Raw genomic sequence first — 19,365 nt, 5'->3', positions numbered from 1 at the left:
TCTTGAATAGTTTTATACAATTTTTATAGGCGTGGCATTCGATTTTAAAGTCATATAAAGATCGGCCTGACTTTAGTCCGAGAATTTATTTCTTTGACTAAATTATTAATAATAAAAACGAAAAAGAATATAAAATTTCAAATTAACTTGATTTAATTAAGTAGTTTTTCGTGATAGGTCTTATAACAAAGTCCAATACAGAGCGACGGTTCATTACGGCAAGTTGGGCAATAGTATCTAGTTTCCTTCCGAACATTTTTCTGTGCACAAACTTTACATTGACGTGTCGGTCCCTTCTTTTTCCTGGTAGGAGGAAGAGGATCGAGGTAATGAAGGGAACTTTTTTTCTCAGCTACATTTAAAAGGGGTGATTGAACATTCATATAAGTGTAACGTCTTTCACCTGAGAAGGTTATTACGAAACTACAGTTGAAAGTTGAAATTAGTCGTTTGGGAGTTGAGAGATTGGCAGTAGAGAGACGACCATCTCGAAGAACAAATACGATTAAGATGATCTACTGTTTGGAAGATTTCGCATACTGACTTCAACCGATAAATCGAATTTTTGGCCCACATAAACAATTCGATACACTCGCTATTAAGTCTTTTAAATATCATTATTATTCTTTAAGCAGTAAGTATAAATAAAAGTTAATTTTTAGTATTATTATTGTACTTTATTTTGACCTAAGAAATCTAAGAAGTCTATGGCTAAATGACCACTAGCAATCCAGACTTCCGGCTCTTCTTTTGATTATAATTTAAAGTTGTTCCTTATGAATGCATTTTCAAACATTTAAATTTTTGCAAACATCGTCGTCCAAAGAAATATCACCACGCGTCCGCAACAAATCGCAAACAGTGGCACGAAAATCTTTTAGGGAATTCTGCTGAAGGTCTTGGTTGAAAACCTGAAGTTGGAAAGAAGTAAGTTTTACTTTCCTGTTTTTTTTTTTGTGGCATAAATGCAAACTCACCTTGTCATAAACAATGGTTGGCACAAAATTCACTTCATACAAATTGGTTATGCGTTCTGCTTCCAATTGCAAATTGATGCCAAGTTGAGTATTCACGCAGTCATCGATGTTGCTGGGCAAGCCAACTAATTCAGAGCACTAGAAAAAGTTATATTTTTATTACATTTATTTATTTTTTTATATATTTTTGCTTATTCATATATACAGAATTCAGCTGCAGTGAAGAAAATAGATAATTCGAATTATAACCGGCGAAAAGGTTAAAAAATAAATTATGTAAGAACATGTTTTCACAACATGTCTACAACTAAATTAGAACAAAAACCCTCCTATATTCAAACTTTCATTCAATCATTCCATCATTCAGTTCCTCATACATTCATTCATTCATTCATTTATTTATTCGCACATTCGTTCAATAGTTCAATAAGATTAAATGCCAATATTTTCAAAGAGATATATGAATTAATCCCGTCTCGGACTTTCAAACATAAGAAGAAGAAATGCGCTAAATAAGAACAATCACAGGGAGTGTTTAATTACTTCATATCTGTCAGACAAACAAGAAATACCTTTTTTTTGTATTGGTGTTCCACTCCTTCAAACTTTTGACTTCATCTACCCGATACATAGCTTTATAACGCGATGACCTTCTTCAAATATATATAAATGAATTGAAACTTGACTACTGTTTTAGCAAAGACTGGAAAATTTAAATTTAATGAAGTTCGACTGCAAACCAGGTTCCAGATTAAATATATTTATGAGATATCTTTCGACCCTTCCGTGGATAACTTAACAAAGGTGAAGAAGATTCAGCTGAATTGCGTAATTCATACAGTTGAAGACTTAATTAACCTAATTACAGTTCAAGTAGAAAAAATCTTAAAACTACGACAATGTATACAAACAAACAACCAAAGTGACATAATTACTCATCAAATTCACCCACACCCTATTATAAAACTTCCTTTCGTAGATATGAATCAGTAAAGTAACGGATTGAAGTGCAGCTCATTAATAGGATTTAACTATTAGTTTACAAAAAATGTCGGCAGTACTCGGGCATTAAGATGCGTAGTCTTAATAGAAGCAACACGATCCGATAAGAAAATTAAATTACAAATGTCATTTAGATGGTTACAGAGAACCCTAAGTGGTTTAAAATGCTCATAAATTAACCTGCATTGGCTAAGTTTTATAAAAAGAAAGTTGCTTGTCGAGCGGATAGAAACGTCAAAATTAATCGCATAAAACAAAATCGGCTAGTCGATGGCGCCATTAATCAATTTTACGATGAAAGTAATGCTTAATACCATCCAACGGTTCTCTACTTACGATAAGGATATAAACGCCGACCTATTTTCATTTCAGAAGGGAAGGCGACACATGAATCCCAATCCAAATTTCTTCGAGCAAAAAGCAGAAATTGCTTCTGCAGAGATTCTACGGAATTCGCATGGCAACGATACGACCTAGACGTATTCCAATGCAGGTCGTACTAAGTCAATATATATAGTCTTCCTGTCACGTATAGGTCGTCAAATTCTCTCGACCAGCGTTTGATAAAGCCTAGCACTGATCCAGTTTTATTAGTAGAATGTTCAACATGCAAATTGAATCGGAGTTTATAGTCAAAAAAGATGTCTAGGTCTTCAAAGTAACCCATGCTTTCCAATGTAAGTGAGTCTATAAAATATTCGGTTGCGAACAAGTTTCGCCTCGAAAATGACAGCTTCTTACATTTCTTTTGAATTAACCTCATGAAATTGAAGTAACATCAAGTCAACAGATTATTTAAGTCGGGTTGGAGGAGACATGATTGAATTTCCGAATTAATATGAAAAAATGGTTTGACGTCAGCTACGTACATTAGAATACTAGCTAGATTCAATAGCTGGGGGGAGATCGTTGTAATCTATATAATAAACAGAATCGGTCCCAAATGATTTCCATGTGGGACACATGAAGTTACAAGAACATCTTCTGATTAAGAAGAGTTAAAAAGCACCCTAAAGGATCTAGCACTTAGAAAGGAGAACATCCAATCAACTAAATATGATGGAAAATCTAAGCTAAGTCTATAGTTGATTCCATCAAAGGCCTCGCGTAAATCAGTGTAAATAACATCCGTCAATGCGCCTTTATAAAAAAGGCCTCAAATACAGGGCAAGCAAATTCAAGAAAGGTAATGGTGGTCAACCTAGCTTTTAAAAATGCATGCTGGGGCAATAGCAGATTTTATGTGAAGTTAACACGAGACGTCATAATGCACCCAAATAATTTAGATAATGCACTAAATTTGGCAATTCCTTTCAACACGATGCATACTACTACTTTTATAAAGTGGGAGAATAAAACTAGTCTTCCAACAGAAGATTAGCTACTTGAAGAGAACGATTGAAAATGAATGCCATAAACCGTTGCATTTCAACTGCTCAGTTTTTGAGAACATGGGAGAGGAGCCCATCTGGACCCGGCATACGACTAAACTTTAAGGACTGTAAGACTTTATCGTCCGAGATAATTATTGTCAGGATGGATATCCACCCATTTAGCTTACGGACATCGACCGGAGGGGTTAAAATTCGTAGAGCTGCAAATATTTGTAAAAGCATTGAACTTTTCTGGTAATAAAGAGAGAGAAAGTTTACCTAATCTTTTGTTAACTTTAAAATATTTATTATTGATCATAAAAGTCATTGCTTTCGTTCATAAATAATAGAAATAATAACGTTATTAATGGCCTTCAAAGCCCCTTACCTCTTTCACATCGTTGTCATTCCAGTGTGTGGTCATCTGACAAACAACAAATTTCACTTGTGCGGTTTGATTGGTTGTTTGATTTATAACACAGGATTGCTTGAGATTACCTAAGCATTCTGCCGGACCATGTTGACATACGAATTCCTTGCCATCATTAACGGACTGAAAATACAAAAAAAAATATATATATACATATTTACATTACGATTATTTTAAACGCCCAATAAAAATTGCTTTTTATTGAATAGGAGATATAAATAAAAAGCACTTGCTTTAGCGTTACCAAATGGAACCAATTTAATATCGATGAAATCTCCTAGCTCGTCATAATTTGGACCCAACTGATCTTGCAAAAAACGTTTACTGTCTGGACACAAGGATTCATACAAAACCAAAACATTCAGCTGTTGTAATTTATAAAAGATCAGATTAAGAAGATCAAGATAAAAAGAAACGAATGAAATGAAATAAAAAAAATTTAGAAAACCTTTTCTTCGATAACAGCTGCCGTTACGCTTAAAGTTAGGTATGTCGTCGCCACTGCGAAACACAATAAAATTGAACAGGTTTTTAAAGCGAACATTTTTTACTAAATTGATTTTTCTTAAACGTAGGATCTGGCCGCTAAAGAACTTCTTCGACGTGTAATTTTCTTTAAACTCTTGAAATGTTCAAAATTTCAATTACTATTTAATGGTTCACCTTATCACGGTACAACTGAATTTATTTACTATTCACATGATTTTATAAAATATTTATACTTACATATACATGTATCTGCATATGCAAGCAATTACGTGCAGACGTTTTAAATATTTTATGTCCATTTGTCTTAAGTTATACTCTATGTATAAAACATAGCCAAAGAGAATTCATTAATCGCTAAGAAAAACAGGGAGAACTTGAAACAACTGATAATAAAATAAAATACGTATTCTAATGAACAGTTGCCGAGAATATCGGTTTCTATTAATAGTGTGTTGCACACACAAATTACGCACTGTCCAGCATAAAATGCTCGGGGAACAAGAATGCGGAGAAATATTTGTACATCGAAGGGCATTTCCATAGTCCTGGCATTGCAGACTAACAGAAAAAAATGGTAAAAAATGTATTATTGGAAGTGTATATAAATATGTTCGTACCGTTTTCTTTTTGTGCTCAACAATGCAAATATTTCATAACAAAATGCCTGATCAGTAGTTTCTCTTATCTCTCAAGCAATTTTCGAATTCCATGTCCAAAACAGATCCCGTCTTTCGAAGCTGCCTTCAAAAGAACCCATATCTGGGTATCGTCATAAGCACACTTCGAGCAAACAATATCTCATCATACTGTTAATAGCAGTGGCAGAGTAGGACTTTCAAGTTCGCATTACAAACACTTCTTCATACATATTTAACCACCCTTGCAAAAGAAAATCTCACTAAAGGACTTGTGCGAGACTAAAATAAAGAACAAATGTTGGCAAACGGTTAGAAATTTAATATAAAGGATAATTATTTTAAATTAATTTTTATAAATAATAATAAATAGAAAATAATTTTATAAACATATATCACATTAGCATACATTGACAAAATATGTCAAATATTAATTTGAAAAATGTCCTGTTTTTTTTAAGTAGAAAAGCATCATAAAAAAAATCAACCTTTTTTATTTTAGTGTGGAAAAACCATACATAGAAATGAGACCAAGCCTATTATAATGAAGAGTAACACAATGTAAGGACACATACGCAACAACAATGTAAATAATTGGTGAAGGTTGCAGCAACAGTAGTAATAAGAAAATGATTTGCCTTTAAGGAGGATAGTTGTGGCAACAACTTGAAAGAAAATTTTTTTTTCTTTTTAAAGTTTAAAGAGTATCGACCAGCCCATATCGCGCTTTTGCTTTTTCTTTCTCTGTCTCAAGTTTGGACCACACTTGATTCACTTTTCGAGCTTAAATCGGTGCAAAAAGCAATTCTGAATCGCTCTGTTTAAGAAAAGATGGGTCCATCTCAAGTCCTTCTGGGTGTTGTTTACATCCGCAAAAATTTAATATACCTTCGCACCATAAAGGGTATATAAAGAGCACCTTTTCTTTGGCTGAAAATTGAAGTTTTCCATTGAAACACTCACACAAAAATTAATATTCTCATAAACCCTAGGTATTCATTCCTTTAGCTATAAGCATCTATAACAAACGATTTTTTCTTCTCTACCAAAATAGACGTAGGGCGTAGAGTTTCTTTAATTGAAGATGGCTCAGGAAAATGATTCCGGCATTACGTAGGCTTCAGCCACTCCTTTTTTCCCCCTCTTTTCTTTACCCATCACAGTGTTGAATAGACGACAATGATTGTTCGTTTAAAAAAAAAAAAAAGTGCCATTATCGGGGATCATATGCGATTCCTGCGCAGATGATTGTTTGATTTTCATATGCTTCTGTTGCAATCATCTTTCTAGGCCATTGAGAGAGGTATGCCGACGGATTCAGCCACTAATTACATTCGGTTGCATGATGTAAGTATTTATCGCATTGTTTTCAATACGAGTTTACCTTTCCGATGGAGCACGCACCCTAGTTAGTAGTTGCTGCATGCCGTTTTGAAAATCTAATTTTGGGAAAACGCCATTTAAAGAATTCATGCGTATTAGGGATTTATTCTTTTTTTTTACCAAAGCATTGGTCAAACTGATTTTGCAAATTTAGAACGTATTTTCTTAGAATGTTGATCCATTTGCAAAACGCAATTAGGAACAAATTAAAAAAAAATAATGTTTTTTTGTAACCATCTGTGCCTCCTTCCACATGAGATGCGGAATTTTATAACGTTAATATTGCCAAAGTTGAAAGGGGCTTGTTAGAAACATACATCGTGAAATTTGTGAACAAAAAAAATATTAAACTATCAATTTGCAAATACACATATGGAAAAGTTATCACGAAGTTAACCCATCTTTTATGCTCATGTGATCATTTATAGTTCCATTAATCTATGAATTTCATTTAAATATAAAAACGACATGGGCTACTCAAGCTCTTTTAGACATTGCTTCGCATCAATTGAATTTACACTTTGGTCATTAAGCTTTTGTTTTTTAAATAACTCGATTAATTTCTCGGTAGCAGATTCTTCAATATCCAGCGGCTGAGAGTCATTGGTATTTGGATATGTAGTTAAATTGGTATCAGGACTTTTGAGCGTAAATGGTGTCCATGGTCCTTGTATGGACGGCACATCTGTATGCCACATTTTCCTTAAGCGCAAAGAGCTGGAGGAACCATTTTGTGTCTTCAATAACTGCATCCATTTAAGAATTTCATCTTTGGTATTATTGCGGCAATTAAGCCACTCACGATCGCCATTAACTAGAATTATAATACATTTTGCTTTAATTGTATTAAAAATCTACGTCGTTTACTAACGATATTCGCCCACTAAAACTGGAGTTCGATGACGGCGAGGCTTTACGTACACTACAATTCCGGGATTTTCCTTAGCAAAATCTACCAAATGATTTTCGAGAAATGCACTGAAATATGATTCCTGTAATAATTTTTCGAAATATATTTAAATGTATTTAGAAATACCGCATTCCTCTGCTCGAGCCATGATGTTTGCAAAATTTTAAGGTAACGCGTTGCAATTGACAAACGTACCGTCCTAAACCGTTTTGTAATGGTGCACGTGGAAAGCCTGATTTGAGGAACAGATGACTATTGGACATTTTGTTAGCTGTTTGTTAATATTTTTATGTTTATTAATCTTTCCCAGAATTCCTCTTACATCACGTTAAAAACTTAATCATGTTAAAAAACGGGGTTGTTATATTAGCAAAATTTGATAGGATTGCAGGAGAGAAACTAAGCAAACTTGATTGTTCTTTTTAAATAAGCAACTTACATGCGTATAAAGTAAACATAAAAACTTTTAGTTATATTTAAATTTCAGAAAAATAAAATTATTTTCTATTAAAAATGAGAACAAACGGGATTCTGGGGATTCTTTTTGTACAAATTCACATTTTTTCAGAGTTTGGTAACACTACCCGAAAATAAGAAAAACAGTTTTTTAGTGGAGAACGAAAACTACTGATAAGGAAAAAGCCGCTTCTGTTAAGATTTGAAAGTGTTTTCTGCAGGAATCGAACGAATTCAATACTAAGTGAAATCGGCTTACAGTTAGTTATTTTGTGCGCTTTTTATGTCATCCCCAAATAGAAGTTTGCTAGTTCTATAGTGAAAGTTGAAAGTGGTTAGTGATTTGCTTTGACGAGAGTGGCGTCGGTAAAGTGAGTGCGATGCAGAGTTATAAAAAAAGCAAAAAAGCAATAAAAGAAGCTTACAATTAGAAAATGACAAATTCGAAAACAAGAAAGACAGGTAAACGTAGCACTCGCAATAGTGAATTTAATCAAGAACATGTCACTATGAACGACATTGAGAGGGACGAGTTAGACGGTGGCCACTCCGCTTGGGTCTCAAAAGATAACAATTGTACTACGTCAGAGTTTCTCGATGACGATGATGATGATGATTCGGACGAAATTGTTCATGATGATGATACCACCACTACATTTAGTTTACAAGAATGTATGGACGAATTTCGAGCACGTCGTATTAATCGCATATCGTCCCAATGTCGTCATACTAGAGAAGGCAAAGAAAAATTGCTAGGCGACAACCTAGATGAAGACCTAGATTTGATAAATGAAAATCTCACTAATAAAGAACAAGAGCGCAAATGTAAGCCATGCAAAGATGGATTTTGTTATTGCTTCACGAGCGACAGTGGTGAAGGAGGTGGCAGAGGAACTTGTCAAGCATTACGCCAACCTCGACGCAACAGACGCTCTGACATAAATCAGGTATGGTTTCTATTAAGTTAATAAGTATCCAGGTTGTAGCAATAAACAGCAGCACTTTTTCCCGAATCGTTGGGCAAAAATGTTCTATGAAGAAACGTAAGACTGCTAAAGAAACAACCATAACGTTTTTCCCTTGCACATGTATTTCTTTTATTATTATTATTATTTATTTATTTCTTTTTTATTTCTCATTTTTCCGACCTGTTGAAGCAGAATAAGAGCTTAAGTAGACGTGGTGATGAACCACGTGCTTCAGCAAAAGCAAAAGTCCCTCAAAAATATGAAAATCCAGCAAAAGCTCTTAGCTCGGCCAAAAGAAGCAATGATGCCTTTTTTACGGCAACTAGTCATCTAGAAGCGAGTGGAAAAGATGAACCTCTTATCCATATCATACAAGAATTAAGAGGCAATTGCGTTATTTCTAAGGTACGTGTGAACAAGCATAAAGTACCGGGTAATCTACGCAGTATGAAAAGCACAACACGTTCAACTGAAAGCAAGGAGGCTTTGTTTATTCCCATTGAGCCTCGCCCAAAAACCCAGAAAGGAACTTGTCATCGAGCACCTTTTGAGCCGCATACACCAACAGCTCCGCCTTTGGAGAAAATTTCTGAACGCGAAACACCGGTTACCGTCACCTCTGGTTTAACCGGCAGGACCCAGCGCAGGCATAAGTCAGGAGGCACCCTTCTGAAAAAAAGGCTTTCTAGTACCGCACAACGTACGTACAAATCGCATAACATAAACGAACCGCCCCCAAAACCACCACGCAGTTCCGTAAGTTTTGAAGAGAAGTCTTCTGCCGTCACTTTTACTTCAACTTCACCATCCGTGCGAGAAGCAGAGCGCGTGGTCGACGAATTTCTAGCTAAAAGAGGCTATGTATATGGGGCTGATAGTAACAAAAAAGAAAGCACCGAAATTTTTCGAAAAAAAGGTGTTAAGCCAAAACGAAGCCAACAGATGCTTACAAATAATAACTACGGCTCAGATAAAAAGTCAGATCCATTAAGTAAGTTAATAAGCAAGTGATATTTTCTTTCTCTCTCTTATAAAAGTTTTAGTTAAAGTAGCGAAACTGTAGACTTTTTTACATTTAAATAAAAAATAAAAGTTCTTATGAAATTTGTGCAATAAAGACTTAAAGACTTCAGCTTGCAATAATGTGTTTAATTCAAATATATTCTTGAATTAATTTGTTTTTGTTTTTCTTTTTCCTTTTGTTTTTTCAATTTGCTCTAAAGGCAAAAAAGACAAAGGATCGAAAAGACTACAGCCACAGTATCCTTCGCTAAGTGATATTGAACAAGAGTCAAGGAGTTATGGAGAAAACGAAAAGCATATCAGTGAATTGAAAGAGAAGAGAACTAAAGACATTTGCATTGGTTGGAATGAACCGAAGATCAAAGAAATGCTTAACTATGATTCAAATGCAAATCGAAAACAATTTCGATCAACGGCGACCCAAGCAGAGCCGCAGCAACCTTTCAATAGTCACAAAATAGATTTGGACACAGTTGATGGTGGCGTTAAACGTAATCTGGCTACTAACATCGAAAACAAGGATACGCCCACAAAATTCCAATTATTAGGAACCCCGCAAAATGCCAAAATGCGTTCATCGTCTCAAAAATTCATATGGTCGGAACAGTGGCGCAATTTATCACCTTGGTCAAGTAAGCAAAGTCACAGCAACAAGCATAACGAAAGTGCTAAGAGTAATTTAAGCTCCAGTTCGAAAGCGTTCTTAAAAACTTCTAAACAGAAGATATTGCGACTGGTCTCGCCGAAAAAGGAAAATAAGGAACGCATAAATATGCAAATACGCAAAACCCCAGGACGCAACGTCGGTATACAAACTTCACCACAGAGCTTGAGGCGAGCGAATTCTCTATCGCAATCACCTCCCGGTAGTTATCACTCGCCGGCTGAATCAGTCCGTAACACCATTACGAACAGTCGTGAGACGACTGCACGCTTCAACTTTAATCGTATCGTTCATTCGCCTGTGAAAAAAACAACTTGCTGTAGCCACCAAGCTGCCATGTCTTCTGATCTTAAACGTGGTAAAGTTTGTGATAGCAATGGAACTCAACTGAAAGAGAGGACTTATCGATCTTTCAATACTGACCTGGATCAAGATGTTACACTTTCTAAGATGAGTTATATTCTCAGTAACATACGTGCCAAACTAGAGGCAAACGATCAACACGCGATCCGCACATTTCAGGTAAGTGAAATAGAAAATTTTATTTACAAGAAATAATCGATTGTATAAAATTTATGTCTGTGTTGTGTTGTATTTGTTAAAACGAAGACTGGCAAATGCACTTTACTATTATTTCTATATTTCTAACGTATTGAAAACGAAATCGCTAACGAAAAATGGTCGGAACCGAGAAAGGTGTTTGGTATTTTTCCGATGTTCATACACGATTCGGCTGTCGGCAGTTTATAGGTGCTTTCTATTGTTATCGATTTTTCTTTGTCTTCCGCGATCGATTTTAATATGTAATCAACGGTAACCCACTCATCTTGGAACGTTGAGACCGCTTCACTTCCAAAATCAATACTTTCCATTTGAAAAAGGTATTCATTGAATTTACGTTGGGCCACTAAGAATTTATAAGCGTCGGTATTAGGTGTAAAGTTGAAGTCTCCCGCTAAAATTGTGGGTAAGCGAGAATGTTTAGTCCGGATTGCAAAAGAAGCCAGCGCTCGTAACAATACCCCAACCTGTGAAATACGTACATCTTCACGTCTTGGATTGTAAAGCAAATGAGTAGTTGCCACAATGAATTCCGTTGTTGGGTCGTTTCGTACCTGAAATTTAGCCATTATAGCGACATTCTCACGATTCAGTGTGGCTACGTCATTAGTATAATATTCCACACATTGATCGTCATCTAATTTGAATTTGTTACTATCATAAATGATCGCGCATCCATCCGTACGTCTACCTGTTTTCTTTTTATATATATATTCAACCTTACGCTTGTGGGACAATTCTTGAACAAAACTTTTCAAATGATTGTATTGCATCTCTTGTAGACACAATATATCCGGTTGCAATATCTCCAATTCCGATTTCAATTTTTCCAGACGATGCTCCCAATGAAGCAATTTACTGTGAATGCCTTGGTAAAGTTGCAAGTGCTCTACGAGAAGATCTTGAGCCAATATGTTGTACGACACTAGCCTGAATTGATTTGGCGCCTTGTTGGCATCACGCGGTTGGGACAATTCCATTCGATTATATGTAGGTTCCCAATAGCGATACATTCCTCTCGTTAATATCGAGTTATGTTTTTTCCTCTTCAATTTATTTGTTTTCGAGGCAAGTCCTCGTAGTGTTGTTGATTGTTTTAAAAAAATGCCTGTCAAACCACTAGAATGCAAAGTACTAAACATTTCAGGAGCACCAATTCCGTTAATTAATGGAAATATGGCATGAGATTTCGCATTAAGAATATGTGGAAACTTTGCTTCGTGCTATTTGTTGTTATATTTTGCTAAACCATCGAAACTAATAATTTGTAAACCGTAATCCGAAAAACAGCTGATCATTAAATGTTTTAAGTAAATGACAGTCTGCTGTACCGTTTTGTTTCAAAAACCGAGTGTTTCATACGATATTAAAACCAATTTTCTTGCGAAACGTACGCATGGGCAACTATTTAATAGTTGATATGCTATTCGTTCTATTTTTTAACCTTAAATAATATCAAGTGCAATAGACGTTTGTTATATACTTATATAACATATAATCGCGGTTGAATATCTCATCGTTCCAAAAAATTTCTATTGAAATTACTTGTTCCGGTAGGACATCAGCGTGTATCAATGATTAGGCTGATTGAAAAGTTTACGGATATATGATTTTAGTGCAATAGAGAACTTTCAATCCTTATATGATCAGATTCCAAGTCAATCCGTTAGTTTAAAACAAAAGCAGTAACTTAAAGAATACATGTCAGAGTTATTTTTAAAAAATGGAAAAATTTTAAAAATTAAACTGTAATAAAATTTTTTGTAGCAGCGTTTTAAAAGCAAGGGAAATCCATAGTAAAATGGTAAATCTGTTAGCGTAGTTTGCTTCTTAAAAAAAATAATGTTTTGCCAGCGAGCAGACAAGCTTCAAAGTAGTCGCGGAACATCATGCAACTATTAACTAACAATTAAGTTCTATGCGGATTGTGGTGGTGAATGGCAAAAAAATTCATTGGGATCAGCCATTTTTCTAATGGAGACGAATGCTTCATATGATTATGAATTTCACATTTTGTCGGCATTTTGTTAGTTGATCAAACAACAGTAGCAGCAGTGCATTATTGCAAAGTTTAGTAAGAGACACTCGTAAGAGTACAAAGAACCCACTTTTCTTGACAGAATAAAAAAAGGCATTATATATCGCTTGCAAGCAATCCTGGAAGTATATTGCCCAACAAGCGGACATTTTCTCATTCAGCATAAACATATTTCATTATTTACTTCTCTCGAAGCTCTCAATTACGTCCTATTATGTGAGAAACCATTTTCGTTATCGATGATATTTATTATAGAAAAGTTTAATAGTAATTTGCTAGAATTATTAATAAAAATGATGGTTTAATGAGTTTTTTTTTTTATTTTTTATAATTTAAGGAACTTGAAAGGCGGGATATTCGGTATTCTGGTTTTGACTGTACGGATGGTGAGCACAGAGATCGACAACGGACTTGTGTTCAAATACATACTGATTTACCAAGAGCTCAAAACTTTGATCTCTGCAATGAACCTATATATTCAGAAATCGAAGAGCACAGTATCCACGTATTGGGAAGTCCTCACTATGGTAATCATACTGGAGTACAAAAGTTAAATGAAAAAACTAATCCAGAGGATCTATACGCCAAAGTTAATAAAAACAAGTCTGCCAGGACCACTGTTGCAAAATCAAAGCCTATTGCTCTTGGAAAATTTTTACATGACTCTTTACAACAGAAGAACTTACAGGGAGCACAGTTTGAGCCGAGTACAAGCGAAAGGAAATTAGTAAGAAGAGGGACACAGTCACGATCAATGAATAATGTATTTGTAAGAGAACATAATTCACCACCTAGAAGTACGTACGTCAGTAAATCAGAATTATCGCTATATCGTAGCGATCTATTTCTGGCAAACTTGTGCAGAAGTGAATTGATTGTAGACGATTTATTTCAAGAACGCTTAGTTAGAGTAGAAAATGTAATTTAAATCTGACTAACCAAAAATAACGGGTTCGAAGTAATTGTGTTATTATTTATTCCAGGATAAAAGTAATCGTAATAATGAAGCCGATTACCAACTTTTATCGAACGACAGCGATCAGGTTGCTAAGTTGGAATCAGTTTCAATGCGCAGTAATTCAGTTTCGTATGCATCCCCTAATAATGATACGTATGCGGAAAACGATGTAAATGAAAATTCAACTACAACTGACAGTAATCTGGGCATGAGCGCCATTGCTTCGCCTTCGTCGCATAACCAAAGCACTCCTAAGAAGCAAAAATCTTTTACGACTAAGGTAGAATTTATTATTGATTAATTTTAAAATTTTGGTATACGAAGGCTCTATTACTGGCTGCATTTCCATTTGCGTTTTCTTTTTCCATTCCAACTCTTATTACTAAAAACACTTTCATCACAATCATAACATTGTAAATAACTGTGCACCTAGTCACAGGCATCCTTTCAAATAAACGAACAAAAGCTTTGCTTGTAGCGAATTTGCGTTTAGTTCTTAATCTCATTTATAAACACTACTAAAACGTATTTATACAACATAGTTTTTCTTGGTTTAGGGTGCTGTATTCTCGTCTTCCTGGTTTGGTATATCTATATATGTGATGCTTCTCTAACTTTATTTTGCACGATTTAGGATTCGACGTTACGAAATGAACCTGATGACGATGGTACCCATGCTACACTGATGACTAGAAGTGAACTTAGCTGTAGCCAAAATGTATCGATTGAATGTGCCCGCTTACATGATCCACCTAATTCGACAACACAGAGTTTAAATAACTTTTCTAGAAGTCAGTCCTACTGTACAGCGTCATCTCTTGGCAAATTTATTCGTTACAGACGAATGAAGAATGTTTTGCAGAAATCGTTTCGGAAAAGTAAACACTTTGTCCGAACCGAGGCAAGGCGTCTCTCCATGTCATTTAGTTTTTCTGGAGTGAAAGACCGATCTACTACTTCGCGGCAAGAATGTGGGCCAGGAATGCCAGATTCTTTTAGGAATGGCTGTGACTCATATTCGCTCGAGTCAAATCTGTATTTGGAAACATTGTTTTCGTTGGACGAAACTGCGCCGGTTACTGAGCAATTAGCTAAGGCCGTAAGTATATGCCGTCTGGTACCCGAATTGGAAGTTTCGCCAGAAATGGTAGAGGCGGAACGTCTGCTTCTCTACTCTACTTTGAAATTCGAGAGACGCCTCTTTGAATTGAAGCCGCCCTTAAAAGGCGATCAGGTGTTAATGCGTTTTTATATTGACGACATGTTTTTGAAAATTCATCCAAACGGCAATCAAGACATGTTTTTTAATTATTTTTATATTGTAACATTTGAATGTGGTGGTGTTATTAAGTCTACACAATCAGTGGAATATCAAAACGGTTGTGTTTCGTTTACTGATTGCGGCATAGAGTTTACTTTGTGTCCCACAATCATGCAAGCGCGTTCTGTTGAAGAGGAGCTAACGGTTCGTTGTAATATTTTTATGCTGCGTTTGCGCAAAGTTTCAACACTTTCGCTCGAACCAAGAAGATCGACTTCGGTAAGTCTCCTTTAGTGCACATGTTTCCAAGAATCTTTACATTTTTACATGTGCGAAAATTTTATTGATAAATTTCTCCACAGAAATGGAATGCTAGTTGTGCGTCGCTCTCCTCATCCACGAATGAAATTGTGTCACGCTTTCGTTTAAACGCATCATTTTCTTTAAATGCTTTGGACTTGGCACCTTACGAGTACGTACCTCAGGAAACAAATAATTCAGAACGCCTATGTCTGCGAGCATCAGGCACTTGTAACATTCCGCTCGTCCATCAGACGACTTCAAATAATTTAAAAGAGGACATTCAATTGAACGGTCGCGCAGAGATTCGCTACCCTAAAAGGGCCAAGAGTGGTTTTCTTAACGTCGAGGATCCCCATACGCAGCATAATTGGAATCGTCGCTGGTGCAATTTGGATGGCTTATGTATGCGCGTGTGGCAAGATGAAAATTACATTGATAAAGCACCTTTATTAAGCCTGGACTTGCGTAACACTTTGCCAAACTTTCAATTGCCTCTGACAGTAGCTTATCCTGACTTGTGCGCCCGACCGCGTTCATTCTGCTTACGTTATGATTTAGATCCGCAACCAAATGAATGTTGTGCAACGAAAGTGTTCTTCTCAGCCGACAATCAAGAGGCACTTACCAGTTGGTTGCTGCACTTAAACTTTGTATTGGAATTCCTTAGCAAATGGGTTAGACCGCGCTCGAATTAAGTCTTAAATGTCTTGGAAACTTGCCTTTATATATTACATACGTATATGATGCGTATATTTTGTTATTATTTACGTTTAAAGGAAATTATATTTTCCGCGTATATTTCCTAATTATTATCATTATTATTATCATTATTATTATAATTATTATTATTATTATTATTATTATTATAACTATTATTACATTCATTTTAGTCGCAATAAGTTACATAAGATTTATTTTTTGTTATTTATATGGGGAAAGCCAGGCGAAACGACTGCTAATTGTTCCCTTCTTATACGCAAAATTGCTGGTTATTTTTAAGCGTTTAATTCCTTTCGTTTTCTATTCGTGGCCTTGAACTACGTTAGTTATAAAAAGACGACAATGATATAGAATGATAATAGATAGGACAAAGGAAACTGAAACAACTTGAAACCTATATGTGTAAGATGTCTTCTAAATTGTTTTTTTCACAGTTGATAAATCCCAGGAAATGAATGCACTTTTATGCACTATTTCAGAGAATGAAAAAAAATTCTTAACATTTTCTTACGAAAAGGTAATAAATATTTTGAGTATTTTGTTAACTGACCCTAAAAGCAATTTCTAGCCAAAAACACGTTACATTATTTATCAAAATTCTTGGGCGATCTAAAGTTGTGAACTACCCTTAGATTAAGTACCTAATCTATTAATAGTTCTGAGGTCAAGTTTTTCTTTCTTGACCTCGACAAAGATTTAATTTTTTTGGCCTGTCCAATAAGTCGAATGTAAATGAAATTTAAGTTAAATCGTTTTTATTCTCGTTCGTCATAATTATGGCGAGAGATATGTAGCTTTTGCTTTACATACGAAGAAGACTGGTTAACGATTGTACCTGGTCACGCATCCATGACTAATTTCTAAAAGCAGAGCAATGCACAGCAATGCGATGAATGCCTTCTATATTGCCTTCAAGTTAATTGTTAGTAGTACGATATGACAATAGCGGTTAAAAAGAGTCTCTTGAATTAGTGAATAGATTTATTTTTTATGAATTAATTTTTAATTGTAATATATATAAAGATTTAGGAACTTTAAAACTAAACATAATCAAACTGTACGTATGCCTTATTATATAGAAAATTATTTTTTCGGCAGAACAGTTGTTTTCAGGTTTTGGAGGCGTGAAAGTAAAATTTCGATTAAAACGTGATTTATAACTCGTATGTTTTGATTAGTAGAATAACGAGTAACGTGCCTTAATGTGTAATAAATTTTACGAAAACATTCCTAACAGAAACGAATAGCATAGTTCATATATATATAAATAATAATATTAAATCAAATATATATATATATTTTTTTTTATTACTATGACTTAAGTGGGATTTAATAAACGTCTAAAAATTATTCAAAATGTGCATTTATTGCCTGTACCTTCCCTTTTTCCCATGCCTTCTACATATTCCCATCAACGGAAGATAGAAAGGAATGATACTCCGTTTGTCTTTTGCCTATCTATTGTTAAGGAAAATATTGTCGTTTGCATATTTTCTGAATTTGAGAAATATTTATTTATATATTTTAACAAAATTAAAATCAAGAGGAGCAGTAGCAACGAAAATCGCCACCTCATTGCGAAGTGGAATATATCAGTGATTGTTTTTATATACTAGGCAAAAAAAAGAATTGAGTTACGGGTGTCATGTTTAAAAGCATCATGGTATTATTATTATTACTGTACCCTATGTCAATTATGAAACGGGGATATATTAAGTTTTGTTCCGATATGTGCAATTATTTCTCTGTACCAGGCATTATTTATCTTAACGGTTGAAATCTCAACTAAGATAGAGTTTTCAATAAAGCCAATACCCTTAGATGCTAGTGCTTTAAGACTTTAGTCTTGGAATTTATTCCCTAGCTAAATTTATAATAATAATAATAATAATAATATGATATATTTATTATATTTGGAATAATATTCTAAACTGAGATTTCCATATAAATGCCTATAAGGACTTGCGATCGATCAAACTGTACTTATACCGATTGATTCAGAATCACTTTCTGATTTATTTGAAGCGTGTCTGTCCGTCTGATGATAGCTCGAAAAAGTAAATTGGCAAAAAAATCAAACTTGCCAAATTTGAACCAAGTAGATATATATTAGTTTGGGGAAAAAGAAATCCATTATTTTAGATGGCTGCACTGATAGATTTCTCGCATCGATCAAACAATTTCAGATTTATGCTCGCTGGAAAGGTGACATTTCGCAGTAAAAAAAAATCTTTTGCTGTTTTTTATTTGGTGCATTCAATTGTGAGTTACAGCGTGTTAAAAATGGAAGTGAACAAAGAGAAAATTCGGTACATTTTACAGTTTTTCTTTGACAAAGGCGAAAATGCAAGCCAGGCGGCTAAAATTGTGAATGGTGTTCATGGTTCCGATACTGTAACAGCCAATTATGTGCAATTTTGGTTTCGTAGATTCCGTTCAGGAATTTTTGATGTTAAAGATGCACTTCGCACAGGTAGGCCGGTCGTCGAAAATGTCGATAACATCGGAGAAATGATCGAAGTTGACCGGCATGTTAGCAGTCGTAACATCGCCCAGGAGCTAAAAATCGACCATAAAACACAAAGCTGGATTCAAAAAGAAGCTCGATGTTTGGGTGCCACACCAATTAACAGAAAAAAACATGATGGATCGAATATCCCCCTGCGAAGCCTTAGCCAAACGGAATGAGATAGACCCATTTCTTAAACGAATGGCGACTGGAGATGAGAAATGGATCACATACGATAACCCTGTGCGAAAACGATCGTGATCAAAGAGCGGTGAAGCACCTCAAACGGCCAGGAAGGTTTTGCTATGCATTTGGTGGGACTGGAAGGGGATTATTTATTATGAGTTGCTTCCATATGGCCAAACTCTATGGCTAAATTCTGATCTCTACTGTCAACAACTGGACCGTTTGAAGATAGCGATTGACCAGAAACGGCCAGAATTGGCCAACAGGAGAGATGTCGTGTTCCACCAGGACAACGATAGGCCACATACATCTACAGTGACTCGCCAGAAACTTCGGGAGCTTGGTTGGGAAGTTTTAATGCATCCGCCATACAGTCCGGACTTGGCACCAAGCGATTATCATCTTTTTCTTGCATTGCAAAATTTCTTTAATGATAAAAAATTGGAATCTAGGGAGGATTGTGAAAATCGACTACTAGAGTTTTTTGCAAATAGAGACCAGGATTTCTATGAGAGAGGC

At 35.2% G+C, this 19,365-nt stretch overlaps 4 protein-coding genes across 7 annotated transcripts in view; 1 reads left to right on the top strand and 3 right to left on the bottom strand.

Annotated features, from left to right (window-relative positions):
• Positions 1-16,225, top strand: part of LOC119639690 — a 16,376-nt gene extending 151 nt beyond the window's left edge. The window contains exons 1-8 of one of the 3 annotated variants that reach the window (XM_038037258.1): positions 7,769-8,602; positions 8,813-9,614; positions 9,847-10,832; positions 13,247-13,436; positions 13,500-13,828; positions 13,893-14,147; positions 14,502-15,407; positions 15,491-16,225. In XM_038037258.1, coding sequence (XP_037893186.1) covers positions 8,090-8,602; positions 8,813-9,614; positions 9,847-10,832; positions 13,247-13,436; positions 13,500-13,828; positions 13,893-14,147; positions 14,502-15,407; positions 15,491-16,126 — 4,617 coding nt within the window. In that variant the 5' untranslated portion in view covers positions 7,769-8,089 and the 3' untranslated portion in view covers positions 16,127-16,225. Of the gene's footprint in view, positions 1-7,768; positions 8,603-8,812; positions 9,615-9,846; positions 10,833-13,246; positions 13,829-13,892; positions 14,148-14,501; positions 15,408-15,490 lie in introns of those variants that run through there. The other 2 variants (XM_038037256.1, XM_038037257.1) reach the window with 2 other exon arrangements.
• Positions 672-4,672, bottom strand: LOC119639692 (GILT-like protein 1). Of its 2 annotated transcripts, XM_038037262.1 has the most exons (6): positions 4,509-4,672; positions 4,231-4,404; positions 4,016-4,147; positions 3,741-3,905; positions 978-1,115; positions 672-911 (listed from the first exon to the last, which is right to left on the bottom strand). In XM_038037262.1, the coding sequence occupies exons 2-6, from the start codon at positions 4,324-4,326 to the stop codon at positions 789-791; spliced, it is 654 nt and encodes a 217-aa protein (XP_037893190.1). In that variant the 5' UTR covers positions 4,327-4,404; positions 4,509-4,672; the 3' UTR covers positions 672-788. The 2 variants fall into 2 exon arrangements, with proteins under 2 accessions (XP_037893190.1, XP_037893189.1); XM_038037261.1 differs by lacking the exon at positions 4,509-4,672 and having other exon boundaries at positions 4,231-4,472.
• LOC119639693 (39S ribosomal protein L43, mitochondrial) lies at positions 6,678-7,555 on the bottom strand. The gene is made up of 3 exons (XM_038037263.1): positions 7,326-7,555; positions 7,161-7,267; positions 6,678-7,103 (listed from the first exon to the last, which is right to left on the bottom strand). Exons 1-3 carry the CDS (start codon positions 7,460-7,462, stop codon positions 6,763-6,765), a joined length of 585 nt encoding a protein of 194 aa, XP_037893191.1. The 5' UTR covers positions 7,463-7,555; the 3' UTR covers positions 6,678-6,762.
• Positions 10,892-12,166, bottom strand: LOC119639691 (protein angel). Its single transcript, XM_038037259.1, has one exon. It carries the CDS (start codon positions 12,011-12,013, stop codon positions 10,955-10,957), a length of 1,059 nt encoding a protein of 352 aa, XP_037893187.1. The 5' UTR covers positions 12,014-12,166; the 3' UTR covers positions 10,892-10,954.
• Positions 16,226-19,365: the final 3,140 nt, after the last annotated feature.

This window comes from Glossina fuscipes, unplaced genomic scaffold (assembly GCF_014805625.2).
Source record: "Glossina fuscipes isolate IAEA_lab_2018 unplaced genomic scaffold, Yale_Gfus_2 113, whole genome shotgun sequence".
NCBI lineage: Eukaryota > Metazoa > Arthropoda > Insecta > Diptera > Glossinidae > Glossina > Glossina fuscipes.
This window is presented reverse-complemented; position numbering and strand designations above follow the sequence as displayed.